Here is a 23,801-nt window from a genome sequence, read left to right as displayed (position 1 = left end):
CGGAACGCGCAGCAGGAACGGCAGTGGAAGGCGGCGAAGGCCAGCAGCTTCAGAATGGCTCGTCCCGCTGATATGCCTCTCAGACGGCGCTTGCTTCCTCCGTGATCCAGCGATGCGTGAGCTTCGCTGAAGAGATGAAAAATCAGGTGAGTCAGCCTTTTCGAGCTCCTTTTATAAGGTTGGGCCACACCCGTTTCGGCGGGAAGTGGCATGAAGGGCGCGAAGCGCCCTTATTGGTCTGATATGGCATCAGCCTGCGCTCGATAGGCTGTGCACTTGCCGCAGAAGCAGCAAATGAGCGAGCGAGCCGTCTCGCCTATGGCTGTGTACTGCTGCAAATGCGCTTTACAAAAATTCTAAATTAAGGATAATTTTTTGCTTCAGTATTTCGTGAAAAGAGACTTTTCCCGTAGCGTCTTAGCTAAGACGCAGTACGAGAGAACTCTCGTAAGAGAACTTAACGCATCTCTTGCAAAAGCAAATACTTCTTTCAAAACTACTTTAACTCTTATAAAATTGTGTTTTTGCACTGTAACTACACATAAACAAACATCAAACCATTAGCCATAAACACAACAAACTACAGATGGATATGATAAATGTAAATCACTACTATTAGTGGTTTACTAGCACAGGAGTTTGTTAATTTAAATTTGTCTCTACTGTATAAATCATTACATTCTCTCAGAAAAGAAGGTACAAAAGCTGTCACTTTTCAGTAAGTACATCTTTGCACCTAAAATGTCCATATTGGTAACTCAAAAGGTACATATTAGTAGATAAAAGGTATTAAATGTACCTTTTGAAAAGGTGCCACCACTGTGACAGCTTTTGTATCTTTTTTTCTGAGAGTGTAGAAATAAAGGTGACTTGGCTTGTATGAATATTCAGTATATATTAACAAAGAGCTGTTAACAGAAATGCTAGGGTGAAAAATTGAGTTTTGAGTACTCGATCTGAAGATTCAGTATATGAATGAATAGTTTCACTGAGTGTGCCTCAAGTACAACTTTTAGTGAGTAAGCAATTTCATTTTCAATTTCAATGTTGACACTTTTTATTAACTGTACAGTTTTAATCCTCACCTGTTTCTTAAGAGCGATGTAAATATGTTTGAAATCTACTGGATCAAAGTGCATTCTGGGAAACACTCTTCGTTCATCATCAGATTTGAACAGTACTGTTGGACAGCCTGCAGTGTATTTCTCATCCAATACTAGCTAAAAATACAAACAGCATCATTATCCGAAGTTCAGCCAAATCATTATGACTGTGGTGCTTTATTCATGAAATTTTGTTCATGAAAATGTTCATTGCTGGGATATAAAGTACACATTATTAACAGATTCCACAAAAATGAAGAAGAAGAAAACAAAAGTCAGTGAATAGATGTTTTTTTTTTGCTATTTGAGACACTTACTGTTTTTTACAATACTTCACGATGCATATTTCTTATCATTTTAATAAAATTTATAATATTAAGAGTTAGGAGGCAAGAAAATCTAACAATGCTGACAAAGATGCAAAAAAGTAATGCTTCAATATTTCTATATTCGTATTTAAATTAATGGGTAACACTTTACAATAAGGTTCGTTTGTTAAATAGTTAACTGTATTAGATAACATGAACTAAGCATGAACAATACTTCTACAGCATTTATTAATCTTATTTAATCTTAATTTTAACATTTACTACTACATTATTAAAATCAAAAGTTGTATTTGTTAACATTAGTTAATGCGCTGTGAACTAACATGAACAATGGATAACTGTTTCCATTAACTAACATTAACAAAGATTCATAAATACTGTAACAAATATATTGTTCATTGGTAGTTCATGTTAGTTAATGCATTATGATGTTAACAAATGACAACCTATTGTAAAGTGTTACCACTTAATTAATTAATTTATAATATTTTCCACGCAGATATCCAATTTAATGATGCATATTTCTCTGTCTCAAATTTTGTTTACATTGATTTTTATAGCAACTAAATAAATGTTTATACATGGTTATACATGGGTAGTTGTGAAATACAAAACACTATTTATCCTATAGTTATTTATACTATAATAAACTTTTTTGTTTTCTGACATCACATGACATTCTTTTAAAAAGAAACCACCTGTTGTGTTTGCAGTAGTTATATAATTTTAATGTTATTATGAAAATTGAGTCCATTTTTCATCATCATGGATAAGGGCCCACAAACCCAGCATACAATGCAACCTACTTAGTGTTTTCCAAATATTGAGGATAGCATTTAAGAAACCAGTGAAAAATAAAATATAAAGGAGACCTTTATGAGTTGGCCATCACTGGTTCCTATGAACAGCACAATCCAGGATCCACTTCTAACTGCTGCCACTGCTGACATTGAGCTGTACTTGAACACTGGAACACTTGAGAGCGGCTGAAGTTCAGTATCACTCTGAAACACAAACAACAAAATTAAACTTTATATGACTTTAGTGGACAGTACAATTACCTTTATCATGCATCACTATATTGCAATTGTTATTCAAGTCTCAGTAAGGTGAAATGCTGTCCTCCTTTAAAAACGTGTATGAGTGCAATTTCCAACCTCAGAACCACATGGATTTTCACCATAAGAGCAAAAGCCCTTCACTCGTCCTTTAACATGACTGATGTCGTACAGAGCCAGCGCGCTGTTCTCCGGATCCTGCTGATTCTGTGCACTGAACACACCTGCCCAAATAACTCTGTTCACTGAGGGAATAACGGTGCTGGCGATGAGCACTGGACGAGCTTTATCACTGCAGCATAATATCATTGAAGCCTGTAGAGATTTGATTATTTCTAACTTTCTTCCTTTAGAGCTGTTCATCCACAGGACGAGCACTTTCCTCTCGGAGTCAGTCTTTGTGTTGAGAAATAAGTAAGATTCTGAGGGTGAAACTCTCTGGAATCCATCGACAAACTCCACATCTCTCACAGTGCTCTCAATGATGGCATCTGATCCTTCTGCATGTTTAGAGAAAATCCCACCTGGTTGAGAGTCTAAAGTGTTCCACAAGGTAACAACAGAATACCTGGTATCTTGAGGATTTGCATCGTCGTCTTTTTTCCCAACCAAAAGGTACCTACTGCTACTTGTACCGATTATGAAGGCAACAGATTTCTCATCCTGTCGAGGTCCTATCAGTATATCACTTTCATAGTAAATACTGTTTGTAATATCATTTATATCAAGAACTTCACAATATCCTTCTTTAAATGTCCCACACGTTATCAAGGTGCTGTTTTCATCAAAAGGCAGCAGAATGTTGACTCTGTTGTGTTCAGTGACTTTAGTGATGTCTTTGCTCTTCTCCTCATAAAGATCGTGTCTCATCTGATATAGTCGATGATCAGTAAGAACAAATAACTTACTGTTACCAACTACAAAGTCCTTGATATTTCCATCGAAGTCATGCACATCACCGCAAATGCAATATTTCAAAAGCACAATAATTCCAAGTAATCTTCTCATCTTATCTGATGAGCAGCTGAAGTCTCGAGATCTTGTCATAGAGATAAACTTCTCTCAGACGCGCGCACTCGTGAAGTCGACTGAAGTGAAAAACCGCGACTCTGATGGAGATGACTTCCGCGCAACACACCAACAAATCTTTTGAGGTGAGGGCCGAGGACGGTCTATCTATCTATATATATATTGGTACTGGGGGGTATAGGTACTGTATCAAACTTTTTCTCAAAGTATGTAAACGTTTGCTTGGCAGCAGAGTGCAAGTAAAATATATATATATTCACATAAGTTAATGTCAAGCCCTGCACATAACACGTTTAATTGTATTTTATATTCACCTACGCAGGCTATCCCTATTTAAAAGTAACAAGTGGTTACTCGGTTAATTAAAACATTAAGTTTTTTTTAACCAAAGCAGTCAAGAAGAATGAGATTTATGGACTTCATGAAATAACATATTTAATCACAGTGTTAGGTGTGTTTTCTATTAAATGAATAACAACAAAATAATTTAGCTGTACCATGAAAAAAAAAATCAGTGTCTTCGACAACAGAATAATTATATTGCAGTACTTAATAACAGACCTGTCCTGTTTCTACAGTGTATAATAAATGAGTAGATAGCGCCACCTGCTGTTCAGACACAGAATGACTCTGCAGGAGAAGTTTGACAGTCGATCTCTTATTTATACACTATTATATATTATAGCCTATATTATAGCCTAATTATGTAAACAGTATTATATCATATTCTTTATGAATTACAGGGAACATAAAATAAAACATATTGTATCAGTTAAAGCTGAAATATACATTTAAAACAACTTATAAATCTTTTTTTTATTTTTTAAGTTTTTCAACTTTTTCTTTCCCCAGAAAGATGCTGAGAATCATTTTTCCTTCATATATGGCCAGGTGTATTCTGTGGACTGAGGCAGAACAGATTCTTTGTATTACTCATCCCGAGAACATAATTCCCAACCGTGTTCTGAAATAAAAAATTTTCTTTAAATCTTTATGTAAATCTAACTTAAGTTTACAAAAGATTTATATTAAACTTACCACAGCAGTGTTATCAAGTCGAATTTTACTTTAAAAATTCATGGAACAATTGAAAATACCAAAAACATACTCACAATGAGTGAATCCACTGATGGGATGGCTTCTGATTCTCTTTTAATCTTACAGATGATGGCATTGGACTCAATCGTCTCCAAAACACACAAATACTACTGATCTCCCTGTAGACCCGTCACAGTCACCTCATTCATACTCAAATTCAACATATCTGCCCTTTTCTGAGAAACAGAGTCCCAAAAGGATAATAAGTCCCATCAGTGGCCAGCTCAAATATATGCGACAGATCTTGCTCTTCTGAATAAGTTTTTTACCTGAATGTTCACCTGTAGATCATTGGCCAGCTGTAATGTGGTGAATTCTGTGAAATCTGGATCAGACTTGTAGAGAAAATAATCCACACTGTCCACTGCGGAGTTCTGAACATTTAACAACAAACTAAACAGACCATGTCCATCATGAGGATAGGAGTGAAACCACACATCCTAAGAAAGAAAGACAGTCAAATTATGTCTCTAATGCGTCCCAATGTGCCTCCTTATAGCCTACTATATATGCCTTTAATATATGCACTCTTTTGGTGAAGAAAAAGTACACTCTTTTGAGTGTGTACACCTTTTCAAACTCTTGAGTTTGTAGAAGAAGTATAGAGAAGTAGCACGTTGATCTGCCATCTGTTAGTCTTTATGCAGAGAGCTCATATGTTTTTTTGCATAATGATGCATTTAAAAGATAATGGCCAAACAGATTTTTATAAAAGTTCACATTGTTTGTACTGTTGTACATTCACCTTTCAGCACATTACCTTACACCCATTACTCCGCCCTGCAGCTACCCTGTCTCACAAAATGAAAAAGCCCTTTATCCATGCCCAGGGGCCTCATTTATAAAGCGTGCGTACGCACAAAACGGGGCTGGAAACGTACGTACGCCAGTTCCCACGCAAAGGTTGTGATCTATAAAAAACAAACTTGACGGGAGAATGTGCGCACCTTTAAGCAAACTTTGAGCCGTGCGTACGCACATTCTGGAGACAAAGGGAATTGGCGACACCGATGGTGAGGTCGTGAACTGAAGTTAGATTGTAGAAAATAAATGTGAGAAGAACGATTATAAGAATTAATGACATTTAATTTTCACTCCATTTCATACGTTATATCCACATTATCATGAAGATTAAATCCAACAGTGTTATTTGTGCCGATTGTTTTAGGCTATATACATCTAGTAAAATCCAAACGTAATTCAAAATGTATTAAAAGTAAAATAAAATAATAATCAGCGCTGCCTTACAGTCACATTGTCCACAACGGGAGCACAGGAGGACATGGCGCGATACATGTGATAGCCTACAGAATAGCATGAAATACCCTTTTATTAGAGAACTGCAGAACACAGTGTAAAAAGGAAATATTTTCCTTAATGTACATAGCCTATATCATAAAATGTCAAAGTCTGCAAATACAGTCATGAAGCACAATCGCTACTCATCATCGGTCCTAACTATTACGGTGTTCATTACAAAACCGTCAAGAAGCATGTGTTCACTATAACATTTTCGTCTTAAATTTTCGCCCACAAATTAATTAAGTGATTTTGTCAAGGTGTTAACGATCAGTCTATTTGCTAGAAACATATAAATTCTCCGGTGACCCGGGTATGTAATGCTTCATGATGGCACTCCTGGCACTGTTGGAGGATTACGCTAATGGCAGAATAAGGAGAGAACGAGTTTTCAGGGACCATGATGATTTCCTGGCCCATGATGATGACTGGCTAATAAGCCGATTTAGATTCCCTAGAGCTGTGCTCTTGGATCTATGTGCTGAATTGGGTCCAGTATTAGAGAGGGCAACACGCCGGAACCATGCCATCCCAGTCCAAATACAAGTCCTCACCACTCTGGGGTTCTTGGCAACCGGCTGTTTCCAGCGGGAATTGGCAGACAGGTAAATTAATAATATAAAAAAACTATAAGTAATCCTCAAATTTGTCTCTAAGACCTTTTTGTATATGAAATAATTCTATTGGAATCTATCATCTCACCCTATAGGTCTGGTATATCACAGCCGTCCCTGAGTGCCATAATATCTGTCGTTTTAAATGGTATACTTAATATGGTTAGTCGATACATCAGGTTCCCCTACACTGTGCGAGAACAGGCCGAAATTAAAACGCAATTTGCAGCAATGTCTGGTTTCCCAAATGTAATCGGCGCAATTGACTGCACTCATGTTGCTATAAGGGCACCATCTGAAAATGAATTTGCTTATGTTAATAGAAAGCATGTGCATTCTATTAATGTGCAAATCATATGTGACTCCAACATGACCCTCACAAACATTGTGGCACGCTGGCCTGGTTCAACACATGATTCCTTTATCTTGACACATAGCAGTGTAGGGAACAGACTAAATGCAGGCTGGCTTCTTGGTGAGTTTAACAATATTAAAAAGTAGAAACTGTAACAATTTTGTTTTTAATATAATTATAACCTGCAGGCGACAGTGGCTACCCCCTGAGACGCTGGCTCCTCACCCCATTTTTAAACCCGCAGAGCGCAGAGGAAACTCATTATAACGAGGTCCACTCTCGTGCCCGCGCAGTTGTGGAGCGTGCCATCGGCATCCTGAAATGCAGATGGCGTGCTCTGGATGCCTCGGGTGGCAGACTTTTATACCATCCAGCAAAAGTGTGCAAGATTGTCAGGGCGTGTGGTGTTTTGCACAATATAGCACTGAGAAACGGTATTCCTCTCCCTCTACCCCAGCATTACGACCCCGAGCCACAGCCCCCTGGCCGACAAGAGGGATATCAACGAGGTGCAAGAATCCGTGAGGATGTCATGCGGCGTTTGTAAAGAAAGACAAAACTCAAGGTTCATGTTTTAACTGCATCTTTTAATGATTGTGCAATTTCTTGCATCACTTCTCTCATCTGCCGTAGCTCATCTGCAACCCTGTTGACAGCGTTTATTGTCTCTCGCTGTAACTGCAGGACTGCGTCAGTGAGTACCCGACCACTTTTGGACGTGCCAGACGCAGAAGGGGCACTGCTTTGAGCCGGACGCTGTGCATCTGCATCTGAGAACCCCTCACCCTGAACCTCCTGTTCATTTACAGCTTCAGACTCCGGAAGGACTGGAGGACAAACAATTGGCAACATTTATCCATTTATCACCCCACACACTCAAATGTACAGCGTTAATGATTAAAAATCGGTTTAACCTTGCTCCTCTGTGGTTTCAGTCACGTCAGTGTCTCCCTCCTTTTCCGACACAATACCACACACGCTGACCTCCCCAATTATAGCCGCGATTTTGCTGTCCACTGATGTGAGATCAGCTGTACATGGGCCCCCACCAGTTGCAGCCACGCTCTGGCGGTGGGAGGACAGTTTTCTCTTTGCCTCCACCTTGAATGAATGAGAATCTTTATTTCACATATTTTGCATACTGTAAGCACATGTAAATAAAACTTTTTGAAAATCAATATTGCTATTTATATAGGTATATAGCCTAATAAAACACAAATGTAATATGTTGGTAAAAAAAAAATTTGTATACCTTCAGGTCGGACCATTTTTTCTTTAATTCTGCAACTGTCCGTTCTGTCCCACTGACACAATTGACGGCAGAAGCAATACTTTGCCACTCGCACTGCTTCTTTTTATTAGTGACCCCACTGCTGTGGCCACCAAATAACACAGTTTTCCGAGCCTCCACCTCCCCTACAAGTGTTTCAATCTCAGTATCTGAGAAATTACGTTTTTTTCCTCTTTTCTCACCTGTCGCCATTATTAAAATTAGGCTAACAGAAATGCACGTTTTCACTTTCTTGGATTAATTAATTGGCGGGTCGCATGCCAGTTTTCCAGGTATATATGGGATTCCACTCTCATTTACATGCTGATCAGCAATCATGAGGTGATTTGCATTGACTATTTATGGTTAAAAATGGGCGTGTACAGGGCGGGATATGAGGCTGGTTCACGTACGCACATCTGCGGGTGATCTGTGATTTATAAAGGGAACCTTGCTTACAGGTGTGCGTACGCACGGTTTTATAAATCGGAATATTTTTTGGCGTACGCCATTTTTGGCTTTTGGGCGCACGTAAACTTTTAGTAAAGATCCTACGCATAGTTTTATAAATGAGACCCCAGATCTTTTGCCATGGCCACTGCACCAAACCTGCAGTTATCTCTCATTGAATGGAACAGCACCATACTTTATAACATCACTCAGCTTGCCTTGGCTACTCTGGTTAACTGATTATGATACCAAACATCACTGCCTTGTTTTGTCTTCATTTAAACATATTTATAGCCACAAACATGTGGTTCAGGAAACATGTACATACTTTACCTTCATGGTATCTATACTCATAATAAAATGAAAATAAAAACACAACCACAGTTAACTGGCATATTCAAATGGTGGACCACGAGACATAAGGGCAATGGCAACTCCATTTTAAAATTTCTAAATAAAATGAGCAGCACTTGAAAACAAAGAAGTGGTACACACGACAAGCACTCAGGATCAATAAATATAATTATCTTTTGGCGTTATAGCCTATAATATTTTTTCCATCTTGAGCCAAACAGGCTTCATTCAAGCTCTTCCTCTGTGCGCTGCTTCTTAAACACAGACACTCCTAAACCAATGCACTTAAACACACACACATTGAAAAAAATCCTCTGCATTATTTCTCATCCTCTCTAACTTTTAAGCTTTTGTTAAAATCTAAGCTGACAACACGACTCATTTTCTCTTCCTCTTCATTGTGACTTCACACTGTGGCTGTCATCACTTACTAACGTAAGGGAACCTCAAGGGGCATATTATATTAACCTCATGCACTACATGTGTGAATATGGGCTTTTTGAGGACTCACTTAAGTTTTAAACCGCTGACATCTGCGTCAGATAAAGCAGGAGTAATAACACATCTTACCCCTGAGCTTGTGTTGTATTGTGTTTTCAGCACTTTATTAGAGGGAAGTACAGTAACTGACTCCACTAATTCCAGATTGCTCCCCTGAAGATGAATCTTTCTTCCACCACTGAATGAAGAGATTAAAAACAATTTCAGTCAGTGATACGTGGTATGAAGCAATAATAAAGTACATAATTAAAGCTTTAATTCTAACCACTCGCTTTTGTGCATATGAGTTTCACCACATGGGGTGGTGTTGGCACAGTGGATAAGACACATGGCTTTGATGTGAGAGACCTGGGTTTGAATCCACCATGAGACACCAATGTGTCCCTGAGCAAGACATTTAACCCCTAGTTGCTCCTGAGGCGTGCGACCTCTGACATATATAGCAATACAGTCGCTTTGGATAAAAGTGTCAGCTAAGTGAATAAATGTACAGGGTAAAGAAAATGTACATACACAAACACACAGACCACAACATCTCTTCTAATGTGTTCTCTGCAGATCATTACTTGCAATATTATTTTTCCACATAAAAAGCATTCTTGCAAATTTCATGACTAAAATAGTCTGTGTGACATAAGCAGGGCCGCTGCTGGCCAAATGGGTGCCCTAAGCAGGATTGTATTGTTGTGCCCCCTTCCTCAAATATGATGATGGAAAAAAACACCTACTATAGGGGTGAAAATAGAACTTTAATCAAATAAAAAAGTAAATGAATAAATTGTATTATTTACAAAATACAATTCTAGCTCTTGACATTTACCTATGGCTATAACTTAATTATGACTCTAATTTATTTTATACTAATATAATTTATATAATACTATGGTTTATTTTTGTAAGGGTTGTTATATGCATGTTTTTTGTTAAAGAAATTATAAAGGCTGTGTCATCTATAGCAAAAAGGTGGCCAAAAATGAAAGATTAAGTGAATATTTGAATTAAATGTTTGGTCAGTAGCCTAAACAAGGATTTGATTGTCCTGTAAGTGTAACCGCAGCAATTACATGGCATTTGGCTCCCTTTCCAGGCATTTGTAATAACATGTACATAAATTGTTTATTATGTATTTCCCTACATTATGTATTTTAACAGTGTTATTATTAACCAATCATTATTGCCTCATAGTTTTTTTATATAATGCATTTTAGATCATTTTAAAGGCTATTGATGGCTTAGGTCTGTTTTTATAGCAACAACAACAACAACAAAATGTTACAGTATATTAATACTTCTTTGTAAATTATTATTTGAAGTAACAAAACCATGGTTAATTTGCAGTTACCATGGCTACAAGAACGATGATTTGTGGTGTTATTGTTAAAACCATGGGTAATTTTCGTAAGGGAAATTTATGACTACTTTAAAGGAGAACCAACCTCCAGTGTATAGTAGCTGGTCAGAAAAACTACAGGAGCAGTTTGGGAAAACTGCAGGTGGATCAGACCCGTCACACAGGTTCATGGTTCCTGTGTTGAAGGTACATGAGAAGACAGGATTTCCTTTGCTCTCCAAACTCAAGGAAAGGAATAGAGTAATCTGTGTAGAAGAGGGCAATGGTTGGTAAAAAGCAGTCTTCTAAAATGTTAACTAAATTATAATAAGTCAATAATTGTAGACGTCTACCTTTCTAGAAGAATTCTCTGCTATCTGAAAAGAATACATCGGTGTCTGGAGATTTTTGGGATGGACACCCATGAAGTATTTGAACATTCATCTTGAGTAGAACATCTAAATAAAAACAGGATCAGCCAGTATATCACTACAGAACTGTTTGCACACTGCTCATCTTGTCCATATAGATGATGAGAAGATAACATACTGTTCTACAATTAAGCATATTAATGTAGATGCAGAACAGATCTTATTTGTGAAAAATCACATGTGATAAAGACAGACTGACCTGTGTGTGTTCACACACCAGCCGCAAAGAGGATCCAGAGCAGCTCTGCAGTCTTTCAGAGTGATGTATTTAGCACACGAAACCACAGACACTCTTCTTAACTACAGTTCACAAGAAGCATGAGCGGAAAGAGACACAATTATTTTAGATTCATTCTTTGAAGCCAGCTTTTCCTTTTTGTCAAGAGGCTTTTATTATTAATTTAAGCAAATATTTTAAGACTTCTACACGTAAATATGTTATATTCTATTCTATTTTATTCAGTTCTATAGTTGTCACACCCCTGGACTTATTATGTGTGTTTTTGCCCCTGTGATCCAGTTTCTGTCTCCCGTGGTTTGTTAATTTAATTCCAAGTGTGTCTAGTTTCTTTATGTCCCCATTAATTTAGTAATTACATGCACCTGTCTGCCCTTCATTATCCTGTCTTTATAAGAAATGTCCTTTCAGTTCAGTTTGGTCGGGTATACAAACAAGTCAGTATGTGTGTCTTCCTCCTGTGTTTCATGGTAGATATACCCCTATGTTGGTTTAATAAAGAGTCTCTCGATTATTATCGACTCAGTGTTCCTTCCAGCACAGTAGCGTGATAACAGTCCATTGTTTGGGAAATAAATAAAAAAAAGTCTCAAATCACTCTATTACAAAAAGATATGGGTAAGGTTCCATTAGTTAATTTTAGTTAATGTATTCATTGGTGGATGGGGGGAGCTTGTTGTTTGTCTTTCACAAATGCAGAAATGGTTTTATGTTTATGCAGCGTGATACGCAATGCAACATGTAAAAAGACAGTATAAGTCATAATAATCAGTTATGTCCCCACTGGATGCAACAAATGTTTCATTGTGCTGGGACACATGGCATCTCAGTATGGTGAGGGGCATAGCATTTCCGTCAAACACTTAAGGCATTCAGCCAATCACGACACACTGGATAGCTGGCCAATCAGCATACACCTCATTTTTAAGAACAAAAAGCTTTGTAAAAATCGATGCATTACAGAAAGGCAGGGATGTAGAGAAATAATATGTTTTATGTTTTCTGAATCTTAAACCACACACATTGCATTACAGAAAATACACAAAATAATGTTCTGTTTAGCAACATCATATTTCGCCTTTAACTAATGAACCTGATTGTAAAGTGTTACCAAGATATGCAATGGAGCTGAGCTGACAAACATGTCACGGTAAGGAGACCTGATATCAGTAGAACTAACATGCAATAGACATCTAGAGTAATTTAACCAAGTGTCATTTAGGTTTAAATGACTTTTTCAAGCTCTTTATAACATTTTTATTATGCTTTTTTGGTTTGCAGCCAGAACGACTGAACACAGTATACATTTTCAGACAGAGTAAATTCAAAGTTCAAAGTTGTTTTTTATGTGGCTGGTTTTATTAAAAGTGTGATGGACATGTCCTCTACATCTCCAGCATATTCTACACTCTTGGCTAATTTATTTTCACAACTAAGTATCACTTTTATTGACATTTTAATCCTCACCTGTTTCTTCAGAGCAATGTAGATATATTTGAAATCTACTGGATCAAAGTGCATTCTGGGAAACACTGCTCGCTCATCATCAGATTTGAACAGCACTGTTGGACAGCCTGGAGTGTATTTCTCATCCAACACAAGCTAGACAAACAAACAGAAATATAAATCATGAATTATGACTGCTTAGAGGTTTATTTGTAAGTGGAAATGTCGTGTAGGTATTTAGAATTAAAAACTCATTGAGAATAGTGAAAATAAAGACGTGTGGGACAGAAGTGAAGCAGACCTTTATGAGTTGGCCATCACTGGTTCCTATGAACATCACAATCCTGGATCCACTTCTAACTGCTGCCACTGCTGACATTGAGCTGTACTTGAACACCACAGAGAGCGGCTGAAGTTCAGTATCACTCTGAAACACAAACAACAAAATTAAACTTTATATGACTTTAGTGAACAGTACAATTACCTTTATCATGCAACATGTATTCTATTGAAAATATTATCCATAACTCAATAAGACAAAATAATATCCAACCTCAGAGCCACATGGCTTTTCACCAATAACACAGAAGCCCTTAACTCGTCCTTTAACATGACTGATGTCGTACAGAGCCAGCGCACTGGACAAGCTTTATCACTGCAGCATCGTATCGCTGAAGCCTGTAGGGATTTGATTATTTCTAACTTTCTTCCTTTAGAGCTGTTCATCCACAGGACGAGCACTTTCCTCTCGGAGTCAGTCTTTATGTTGAGAAATAAGTAGGATTCTGAGGGTGAAACTCTCTGGAATCCATCAACAAACTCCACATCTCTCACAGTGCTCTGAATCATGGCATCTGATCCTTCAGCTATTCTTGAGAAAATCCCACCAAATTGAGAGTGTAAAGCGTTCCACAAGGTAACAACAGAATACCTGGTATCTTGAGGATTTGCATCTTCGTCTTTTTTCCCAACCAAAAGGTACCTACTGCTACTTGTACCGATTATGAAGGCAACAGATTTCTCATCCTGTCGAGGTCCTATCAGTAGATTACTTTCATAGTAAATACTTTTCGTAATATCATTTATATCAATAACCTCACAATATCCTTCTTTAAATGTCCCACACGTTATCAAGGTGCTGTTGGTGTCAAAAGGCAGCAGAATGTTAACTCTGTTGTGTTCAGTGACTTTAGTGATGTCTTTCCTGTTTTCTTCATAAAGATTGTGGCTCATCTGATGTAGTCGATGGTTTGTAAGAACAAATAACTTATTAACAAATAACTGTTACCAACTACAAAGCCCTTGATGTCTGAATCAAAGTTCACCATTTCACCGCAAATGCAATATTTCAAAAGTATAAGTGTTCCAAGTAAGTATCCTCTTATCTTGCAAATCTGATGAGCAGCTGAAGAGATGAGATCTTGTCACAGCGATCAACTTTTCTCAGGTGCATCCACGGGTGAAGTGGATGGAAGTGAAAGCAACATGGTTAAAATGAAGGCAGGGGTATAAAAACTACTGACAAAAGTTTGTTGAGTGCTGTGGGTACTGAGTTGAACGTTTACTCAAATCATTTGAAGTATACTTGAGTGCATGAAAAAAAAAGATGCTCGTTATGTGTTTTGCATTTATCTGCATATTTAAAAGCAAGCCTAAACATTATAAATTAACCAATGAAGATAGAGGTTTGTAAAGCAACAATTAAACACAATATTTTTGTTTTATTTTGTTTTCCCAGTGCCCTAAACATATATGCTAATGCCCAAATATGTTTTGTTTTACTTGGAAATGTTATATTAGCGTACGAATTAAAGGTTCAGTATTTATGCATGTCTATCTTTTGGTTATGATTTGTGGTGAAGAGTGGAGCTTATGCTCTGGTTGTGAATTTTAAAACGTGTATCTAACAGAACAAATGTCATGATACAAATGCAAATAACTTGTCACTGAGAGAATCCGAGTTCTTTGAATGATGCATCAAGTAACATCATTTTATTACCATTGCAGAAACCATAAGCTCTGCTCTTCATTCTCAGAAAAGAAAGGTACAAAATCTGTCACTGGGGTGGTACCCTTTCAGAAAGTACTAATATGTACCATTTAGTAACTAATTTGTACACTTTCTGTACTAATACTGTATGTGCCTTTAAGGTATCAGTATCCTTTAGGGACAAATAAGGTAAAAAAGGTGTACCTTTTGAAAGGATACAACATAAATATCAATATATAATAATATAACTGTGATTTCAGTTGGAGTATTAAGCTCACATCAATTAATCAACATTAGCTCAACAGAAACACTCAAATAACAATCTACATCTAACCACTCACAAGATGTAGTAAGATACTGTGCAATAAACAATGTCAAGATATGACACAGTGCATTATATTGTAAATGAAGTAGATTTAATATAGTGTTCATTGTGTGTTATAAATAATCATACTCTTAAACTTAATTAAGTTATAAGTTAAATAACTTAAATAATAACTTTAACTTAAATAATTAAGTATTTTGATGTATCATAATTGTTGTTATGATTATTCATGAGTTGATAACATATTATAAGGTTTTTTATAATGCGTTATGCATTCATCATAATGTCCTAAGTATATCCTTATAATGTATTATAAATACGTGCTTCAAAGAAAGAGTTATCTTAGTTAACTTTGTTTGTAGACAGCACCGTTAGCTAGACCGATACACACAACATAGGCCGGAAGTTAACTTAGGGCCTGGTGTGCTCCCGATGAAACCGTTTTCACGATTTTCAATGTAAATGCTGTTTTTACTGTGTTTTGAATTGAATATGTGTGTATGTTTTGGTGGATGTTAATGTGCTTGTTCATTTGAGTACAGACCAGACTCTTTCCTATAGATTTCGTATTTTTGGTATGTTTATTTGTTAGTATACTGTATACAAGAATAAGAATATTTTCGTCCCCCTTCAGTAACAAATTCCCCATTAAATATCAACTTTGATAATTAATGACTTAATAAAGACTTATTAAACATTTTGAACAGTGAACATTTCTTCATGCCCTAAAATGGCTTGAATATAACTCTGCACGCATACATCATTTAGTAAATGTGGATTCATGAATATAGAAATGAGACTAGTCCCTGTCTCCACTCAATCACAGACATATAGATTTAAACCAGAAACTGATTCAAAACAAAATAGAACAGGGTCATCTAAAACTTGATGTATCAGAATAGTAAAGCATTTTATGCATCACTCCACAACATCAGACACATGACAGTAATTGATATCATATCATTTATTTGTTTTCCCCTCTGGGTGTTTCTATTGCTCCTTCATACTTGACCAGATGGGTTCTATGGACTGATGCAGAAATAGTTTGTACTTTCTCCCATCCCGAGAACAAAAGTATCCCCAATGCCAATCTAGAAAGACAAAAAAAAAAAAAAAACTTGTGCTACTCAGTCCTGTTCATTGGGTTATATCCTATAACTCAAAGTTGACAAGATTTAACATTTAGCAGCAATCATCAAGTCAATAGACTTCTCCTTCCCATAATCTATTGAGATTTAACCTTATAGTTACCACGTGGAAGAAAATGAAACATACTTACAGTGAGTGAGTCCACTTCTGGGACGGCTCCTGATTTTCCTTTAATTGTACAGATAATGGCATTAGACTCAATCCTCTCCAAAACACACGGATACCGCTGATCTCCCTGTAGACCTGTCACAGTCACCTCACTCATACTCAAATTCAACATATCTGCCTTTTTCTGAGAAAGAGAGAAAAACAATTAGTGCAATCTCTGTACAGCTGCCAAATCAAATTGTTTCATTAATTTCTACATATTTTATTAAATAGTATGAAAGAGGCAGAACTTCAATGGTTTATTCAGCCAATTTAGTGACTCTTTACCTGAATGTTCACCTGTAGATCGTTGGCCACTGGAAAGGTAGTAAATTGAATGAACTTTGGGTCAGGCTGGTAGGACAAATAATCCACACAGTCCACAGTGGAGTTCCCAACATTCAGCAACAAGCTAAACTGACCACTGCCATCATAAGGACCGGAGACAAACCACACATCCTGAGAAAGAGAGACGATGAGAATATGATTCTAATACATGTGAAATTTAAAGCTGCTTGTAAGTACTTACAAATATAAAATATTAAAAAATATATAAAAAATCTCAGTTTAAAATTTGTTTACATTTGTTTTAAAATGAATGAAAACAAACAAATAAATTGCTTGAAATGTTTAGGCATCCTAACAGTTTGGAGGTCAGTATGTGATGGATATTTGAAGACTCTGAAGTTTAACATTGCTGACCTCAGTGTATCAGACAAAGTGCTGTGAGCAACTGCAGAAGTAATGAATACATCTTACCTCAGAGCTTGTGTTGTATTGTGTTTCCAGCACTTCATTGAAGCGATGGACAGTAACTGACTCCACTAATTCCAGATTGCTCCCCTGAACGCTTGAATACGGATTTTAGTAACAGATTCCAGGTTCCTTCCTCTTAGTAAAACATTGTTTCTGCCATGGAAAGAAACCTTGTTGGGCTCCAAAGAGAGAATCTCTGGCTTCTACAAAACAACAAAGGTTCCGAAAATAACGGATGTTAAGCAATATAAGCAGATTTTTACTCAAACGTGAAATATAGTTCTCAGTCTCTAACTTTAAAGTCATATTCATTTGAAATAGGAACATACTGAAAAAACAACATCCCTATCCTGTGACATCGTGCACATAATCAGTGTGACACTTACATTGTAGACCATCTCAGAGAGTAGATATTTACATTCATCCTAAAGAGTAAAGAAAGAGCAACTCATGTCATTCCTGAATTTGCTTCAGTCAACACAATGACAGTTCAGCAAGTTTATTAAGTTTTTTTTCCCCAATACAGATATACTGAAGAACTGGAATGTAGGTTACACATTGTCTCACCTGTGTGTGTAACTGCAGCCCACTTCCATGTGTCCAATCACAACGCTTGGAGGAAGAGGACCAGTGACACCCAGATGAGACACACTGCACACACCTGCATTTAATTCATGTTATTTATCATTTCATAATAGGAGTTCAGTCTTTCAAAACAATTATATACTGCATTTTCTCACTGTGTATAAGAAGCATTTGGTGAATTTTATGTGATACTGGAGCAGTTTGTCAGCGTCAGTGTCTCTGTGATCTTCTGATCCTCAATAGTAACTGTAGCAGAGAATCTTAAACCTGAACAGATTATCAAAAATGTTTATGATCATAAATAATCATATAGAACATAAAATCTTCACTGAAGGAGAACCAACCTCCAGTGTATAGTAGCTGGTCAGAAAAACTACAGGAGCAGTTTGGGAAAACTGCAGGTGGATCAGACCCGTCACACAGGTTCATGGTTCCTGTGTTGAAGGTACACGAGAAGGCAGGATTTCCTGTGGTATTCAGACTCAAGGAAAGATGTAGAGTAATCTGTGTAGAAGAGGGCAATGGCTGATAAAAAGCAGTCTTCTAAATATTAAATAAATGATAATAAGTAAATCATTCTAGACAATGTTTACCTTTCTAGAAGAATTCTCTGCTATCTGAAAAGAAAACAGCCGTGTCTGGAGAGAGTTTTTTGGGATGGACACCCATGAAGTATTTGAACATTCATCTTGAGTAGAACATCTAAATAAAAACAGGATCAGCCAGTATATCACTACAGAACTGTTGCATACTGCTCATCTTTTCTATGTACTGCAGATAAGAAGTTGTTATCATGTGCTGCCACAATTCTGCCTTTTTATTTAGTGTAGATGCAGCCTGAAGCAGATTTCATGTGTGAAAAATCACGTGATAAAGACAGACTGACCTGTGTGTGTTCACACACCAGCTGCAGAGAGGATCCAGAGACTGATGTATTTAGCACATGAAACCACAGACACTCTTCTTAACTACATCAAAAACATGAACAGAAAGAGAGAAGTATGATGATTCGATCTAACACTTTTAAGAGGGGTTGTGACTAATAATCTATTATGACTGTATGAATTACATGCTATGAATTATTTCAAGCATTTTTTTTTTATTTACAACAGCAGCAAAAAAATTGGCTGACTCAATGCACAATTCTATATATTCTATTATAAAATTCTATTGTTTTTTTCTTCCATTTTATTGCTGACAAAACATCTCCAGGCCAGTATCACAAGCACTAAAACAATTTCAAAATTGTCTACATACCTCATTTGTGTACAGTATCTTTTTTTAATTGATTTTTTACCAACTACAAGTCACAATAGAAAAATACTTTAACAGAATCCATTAACTTGGATCTTAAGAAAAAAAAAAAAAAAAGTACATAAGTTTTCATCCAAGAAGGCCAAACAGCACAAATGGGCATCCCAGGGTCCAAATAATTTACACACGGTTCCCATATTTTGTAGAAATGGTCCATCTTTGAATGAATTATACATGTAAGGTATTCCAGTGGTAATAGCTCCATTAACACTTTTTGCCAGCCCTTCACAGAGGGGGCTTTATCAGAGGTCCACTTGCAAAAGAATGTATTTGTGTGCTGAAAATGTCATGACATTAAAGAGTCTTCTGTTAACCAGAGAGGTTACCTTACTATCAAACAGTCCTAGTAATAATGACAAAGGGTTTAAATCTAGATCCAAACTCAAAATCTTTTGCATTTCTTGAAGTATTTTACACAAGTAATCCTGTATCAAACGGCATGACCATAAACAGTGATTCAGAGTACCAATTTCAATGTCTTACATTTTCAGACAAAATGGGTAAAAGGAACTGTTAAAAGTGTGTCTGCGATTAGGGGATATAGCCTGTGCAGTATCTTCAGCTGAATTGCTCTTACACAATTACAGACATCCTCATCATCAAACATCCTCATCAGTCGGAATTGATAGTTCCTTTTCCCACTTCCTCCTAATTTTCTGTGAGTCAGTGCCATTCATAGAGCATATAGTGTTATAGAAAAGGCTAAGCGATGATCTCCCAGTTGTTTGAAAAAGCAGTCTTTCAACTGGTGTACAGCATCTTAAAATAATATATCAGTTTATCAAACACTATCAACTTTGAACGAATAAAAACAAAAATAACATTAACAATTGTAGGTGCTTAGTCCTGGATTCATTTAACGTGGCCGGAAAAATGGATCTTACTAAAAGTCAGTCAAAAAGGTCCATAACAAATGTGAGTTTAATCAAAACACAAAATTACAAAATCCAGTTGGTTCTTATATCCTATGATATTGCATTTTGAAGTTCCTTTAACTCATGTTTCCATGTTTTATCCTCAAATGACAGCAAGACGGTACAAAAACTGTTTCTGCCTTATTCCCCTGAGCGCACCTTTTCAACCTCGTATAACAGCAAGTGCGTTGCCATTAAAGAAACAGAAATTAAACTATTCATCAAAAACTTAAGAAAATAATATTGAAACATATGCAAAGAAAATACCAAAATTGCCTCTCAAAGATAGTTACAGAAGTTATACTTTACGTAATTACTTGCAAATCAACGAACTGTTATAATATATAAATTATTGACATGTTAAATTGGCTCTTACACCAATAACAATTAACAAAGGTAAAAGGTAGATATTAATTTATTTTTGAATTGATTCAATGTCTGAAGACTGCCTGAATTAGTACTTCTGCATTGTTAAATTCAGAGGTTTGTAAACGTGGGAAATTGCTTTTTTTTTCAAAGATTAAAACATGGTGTTGGATCAGCTTTTTCGTCAAAAAGTTAAAAAGTTAAAAATGTTACATACAGGAACTATTGATTATTTAAACATTTTTAAGATTTTTTTCCACTATAGTAGTATATATACTATTGACAGTAACGTACTGTGGGGTTTCAGTCAGGGCCTTCAGTGAGCGACTGTAAACTACATACCCTTACACATTTATCTTACACATCTCTGTAACAACTAACACATCCATATGCATATAATTCGCATATTATGCTGCACACAGGCTCTCAACAAAAATGACAGCTGATCAACAATTTCAACAGTAGGCTAGATGGGGGTGGGTTAAATTCAGAGTAAATTTCCCTACATCATGGATCAGTAAAAGCAATCCACCAATACACAGGTCACTATGAACATTCACGACACTCTAAAATGACCTGCCCACAGCAGCAGAACTGTACAAATGCTGGACATCCACACACCACGTACACCTACAAAACAATGTGTATGATACAATATACGTCAAATAATAAAGCACTCACTTGTCAGTGCGTCTGTCATTTCAAGTCCCTTTACTCATATAAAAAAATAAACATGGCCAAATAACTTCTTGTACCTGCACCGAGCAGAAGTTATTTGGCCATTTATATTTTTTTGATCTGTTAAGACATTCATAGTTGCAATCTTTGAAATGGCGCACAAAGGCTCCTCCTTTCCTCCGGCTCCACCTTCATCCTCAGTCGCTCTGGCTCCACAGCGGCCTTCCCAAGCCCCGCCTCCAACTCAGTTGCCTGTGCCTTCAGTGCTGCCTTGGACCTCTGGACCCTCTGTGTCACTCTGTGTTTGTGACATCCGCCTGCTCGGCTCCATCCTGGGCTTCTCAACCATCGTTGCAGTCTCCGTAAGTCAGCCCCCTGGTTTGGTCGGCTCTCATTCCACCATGGCTCCTCCCACCAACAACTCCACTGTGGGTCATCATCCTGGCTGGCCTCTGGAGCACCCTCCCTCCGCTGGTCTATTTCTGTTGGTTCGAGGACGCACTGTTCTAGGAGGCGGCGAACTGTGCTGACTTTTGTTCCTTTTGAGTTCTCCTTATTTGGTCATGTTCCATTCCTCGTTTTGTTAATTGATTACTTCCCACCTGTTTCAATTCCTCCGATTACTTTCCATGCCTTTTTAAAACCTGTCTGTTCAGTTCTGTTTTTTCCGCTATTGATGTGAGGAAACCAAGATTTGGATTCGTGTTTGGATGTGCCCTTACTACTCCTGTGAATCATTAAAAGGACTGTTTATATATCTTCTTCGAAGTGCGCTTTACTTTGCACACCAACTCGTGTTACAGAATAGCAAACCAAAAGTAAGATTAGCAGCTTTTCTCTTTCTTTTTTGTTTTGTTTTGCCCCTCTCCCGGAACGGCCTTACCAGCTGTCCAGCTCTTATGCCTGGAGCAGTCGGTCTGTTCGCTGCAGGACCACACCAGGGACTTTCTCGATCTGGCGTGCCTTACCCACTTGCCAGACCGCTCGCTCTGTACTTTATTATCATTATTACGGCCTGAGCGAGTGGTGTAAGGCACGCCCACCAGCGAACGGTCCCAGAGAGGATTTCGCCACCTTTGTGGAGTAGGTGCTGGTGGATAATGGATCCCTGTTCACCGTCGGCCCAGCTGAGGAGGATATCTCCAGCCCCACTCCTGACCCAGAGACCAGCCAGCCGTCATCCCACTGCACGGAGTTAATGCCTGAGCCCACTGCAGACGGAGAGCCTGAGCCCGCCATGACTGAGCCGACCATTGCCATGGAGCCTAAGTCTTCATCATAGACTGACCAAGCATGTGAGCCGGCAACATCGTCTGTTCCAGAGGTAGTTTTGGTAGAGATCGGGGGCTTGGAGAGAGACTCTGCCCATCCTCCCGCCACTGAGGGTGAGCTGCATCTGGTTTCTGGATTATATTTTGAGGAATTTATAGACGTTTTCCAGAATGATTTAAATTGATTGGTTTGGTGAGGCATGACCCAATTCCCCTGTGTCCCCGCTGGTTCTGCCCAGCCCTGAATCTCCTGCTTCTCCGCTGGTTCCACCCAGTCCTGAATCTCCTGCATCTCCGCTGGGTCCGCCCAGTCTTGAATCTCCTGCATCTCCGCTGGGTCCGCCTAGTTCTGAATCTCCTGCATCTCCGCTGGTTCCGCCCAGCCCAAGTCCATCTGTGTTCCCTCCCTCTCCCACCTCCTCTCAAACCAAGCAGTTCCTCAACCCCATCTCTGCTGGTGCCGGTCAGTCATGCAGCTCATCCTCAGTCAGTGCCATCGGGGTGCCATGATTCGCTGCAGGACTACCAGTCTCCAGCTCCACCTTGGCATGAGGATTCCCTATCTATGCCTCCAGCCTCGGTCACCTCGGTCTTTTGACCCATCGGCTCTGCCTTGATATCTAGCTCCCTCGTCTCCACCGTGGCCCGTCATCCCACCAGCTCCACCGGGCTCCCTCGTCCCTCCGGCTCTGCCTTGGTCAATCATCGACCATCCGTCACCTCAGGACTCCACTCCTATGGCTTCGCCTCATCACTCCATCCCTCCAGCTCTGTCAGGCTCCTCCTTTCCTCCGGCTCAACCTCCATCCTCAGTCACTCTGGCTCTGCAGCGGTCTTCCCGAGCTCTGCCTTTGCCTTGGTCGCCTGTGCCTTCAGCGCTGCCTTGGACCTCTGGACCCTCTGTGTCACCCCCCTCTGCATCTGCTCGGCTCCATTTTGGGCCCCTCATCCATCGGTGCAGTCTCCGTCACTCGGCCCCCTGGTGTGGTCGGCTCTCATTCCACCATGGCTCCTCCCGCCGTCGACTCCACCATGGGTCATCATCCTGGCTGGCCTCTGGAGCACCATCTGGCTCCTCCCTCCATCCACTCTGCCTGATACTATAGTCTATGCTCCCTCTCCATTGCCTGCCCCTTGCCTGCCCCACGCCCACCACCCTCTGCTGGTCTATCTCGTCAGTTCGAGGATGCACCGTTCCGGGAGAGGGGCGAACTGTTACAGTTATGGACTTCTGTTCCTTTTGAGTTCTCCTTCTTTGGTCATGTTCCGTTCCTCGATTTGTTAATTGATTACTCACCACCTGTTTCCATTCCTCTGATTACTTTCCATGCCTTTTTAAAACCTGTCTGTTCAGTTCTGTTTTGTCCGCTATTGGTGTGAGGATACCAAGATTTGGATTTG

General features: G+C 38.5%; 1 protein-coding gene and 1 long non-coding RNA gene across 2 annotated transcripts in view; both read right to left on the bottom strand.

The window, feature by feature from the left end:
- The window catches only part of LOC132098574 (plexin-C1-like), a 41,635-nt gene that overhangs the window by 16,090 nt on the left and 1,744 nt on the right, over positions 1-23,801 (bottom strand). Inside the window, exons 2-3 of the mRNA XM_059504640.1 lie at positions 2,305-2,436; positions 1,086-1,220 (exon numbers count right to left, since the gene is read on the bottom strand). Of these exons, the coding sequence (XP_059360623.1) occupies positions 1,086-1,220; positions 2,305-2,436 (267 nt within the window). The remainder of the gene's footprint in view (positions 1-1,085; positions 1,221-2,304; positions 2,437-23,801) is intronic.
- On the bottom strand, positions 17,353-18,784 carry LOC132098959 (uncharacterized). The gene is made up of 7 exons (XR_009423001.1): positions 18,744-18,784; positions 18,451-18,559; positions 18,202-18,361; positions 18,013-18,124; positions 17,840-17,933; positions 17,659-17,697; positions 17,353-17,475 (listed from the first exon to the last, which is right to left on the bottom strand). It is a non-coding gene; the product is annotated as an uncharacterized LOC132098959 (long non-coding RNA).

The sequence above is a fragment of the Carassius carassius genome, chromosome 22 (assembly GCF_963082965.1).
Source record: "Carassius carassius chromosome 22, fCarCar2.1, whole genome shotgun sequence".
Lineage (NCBI taxonomy): Eukaryota > Metazoa > Chordata > Actinopteri > Cypriniformes > Cyprinidae > Carassius > Carassius carassius.
This window is presented reverse-complemented; position numbering and strand designations above follow the sequence as displayed.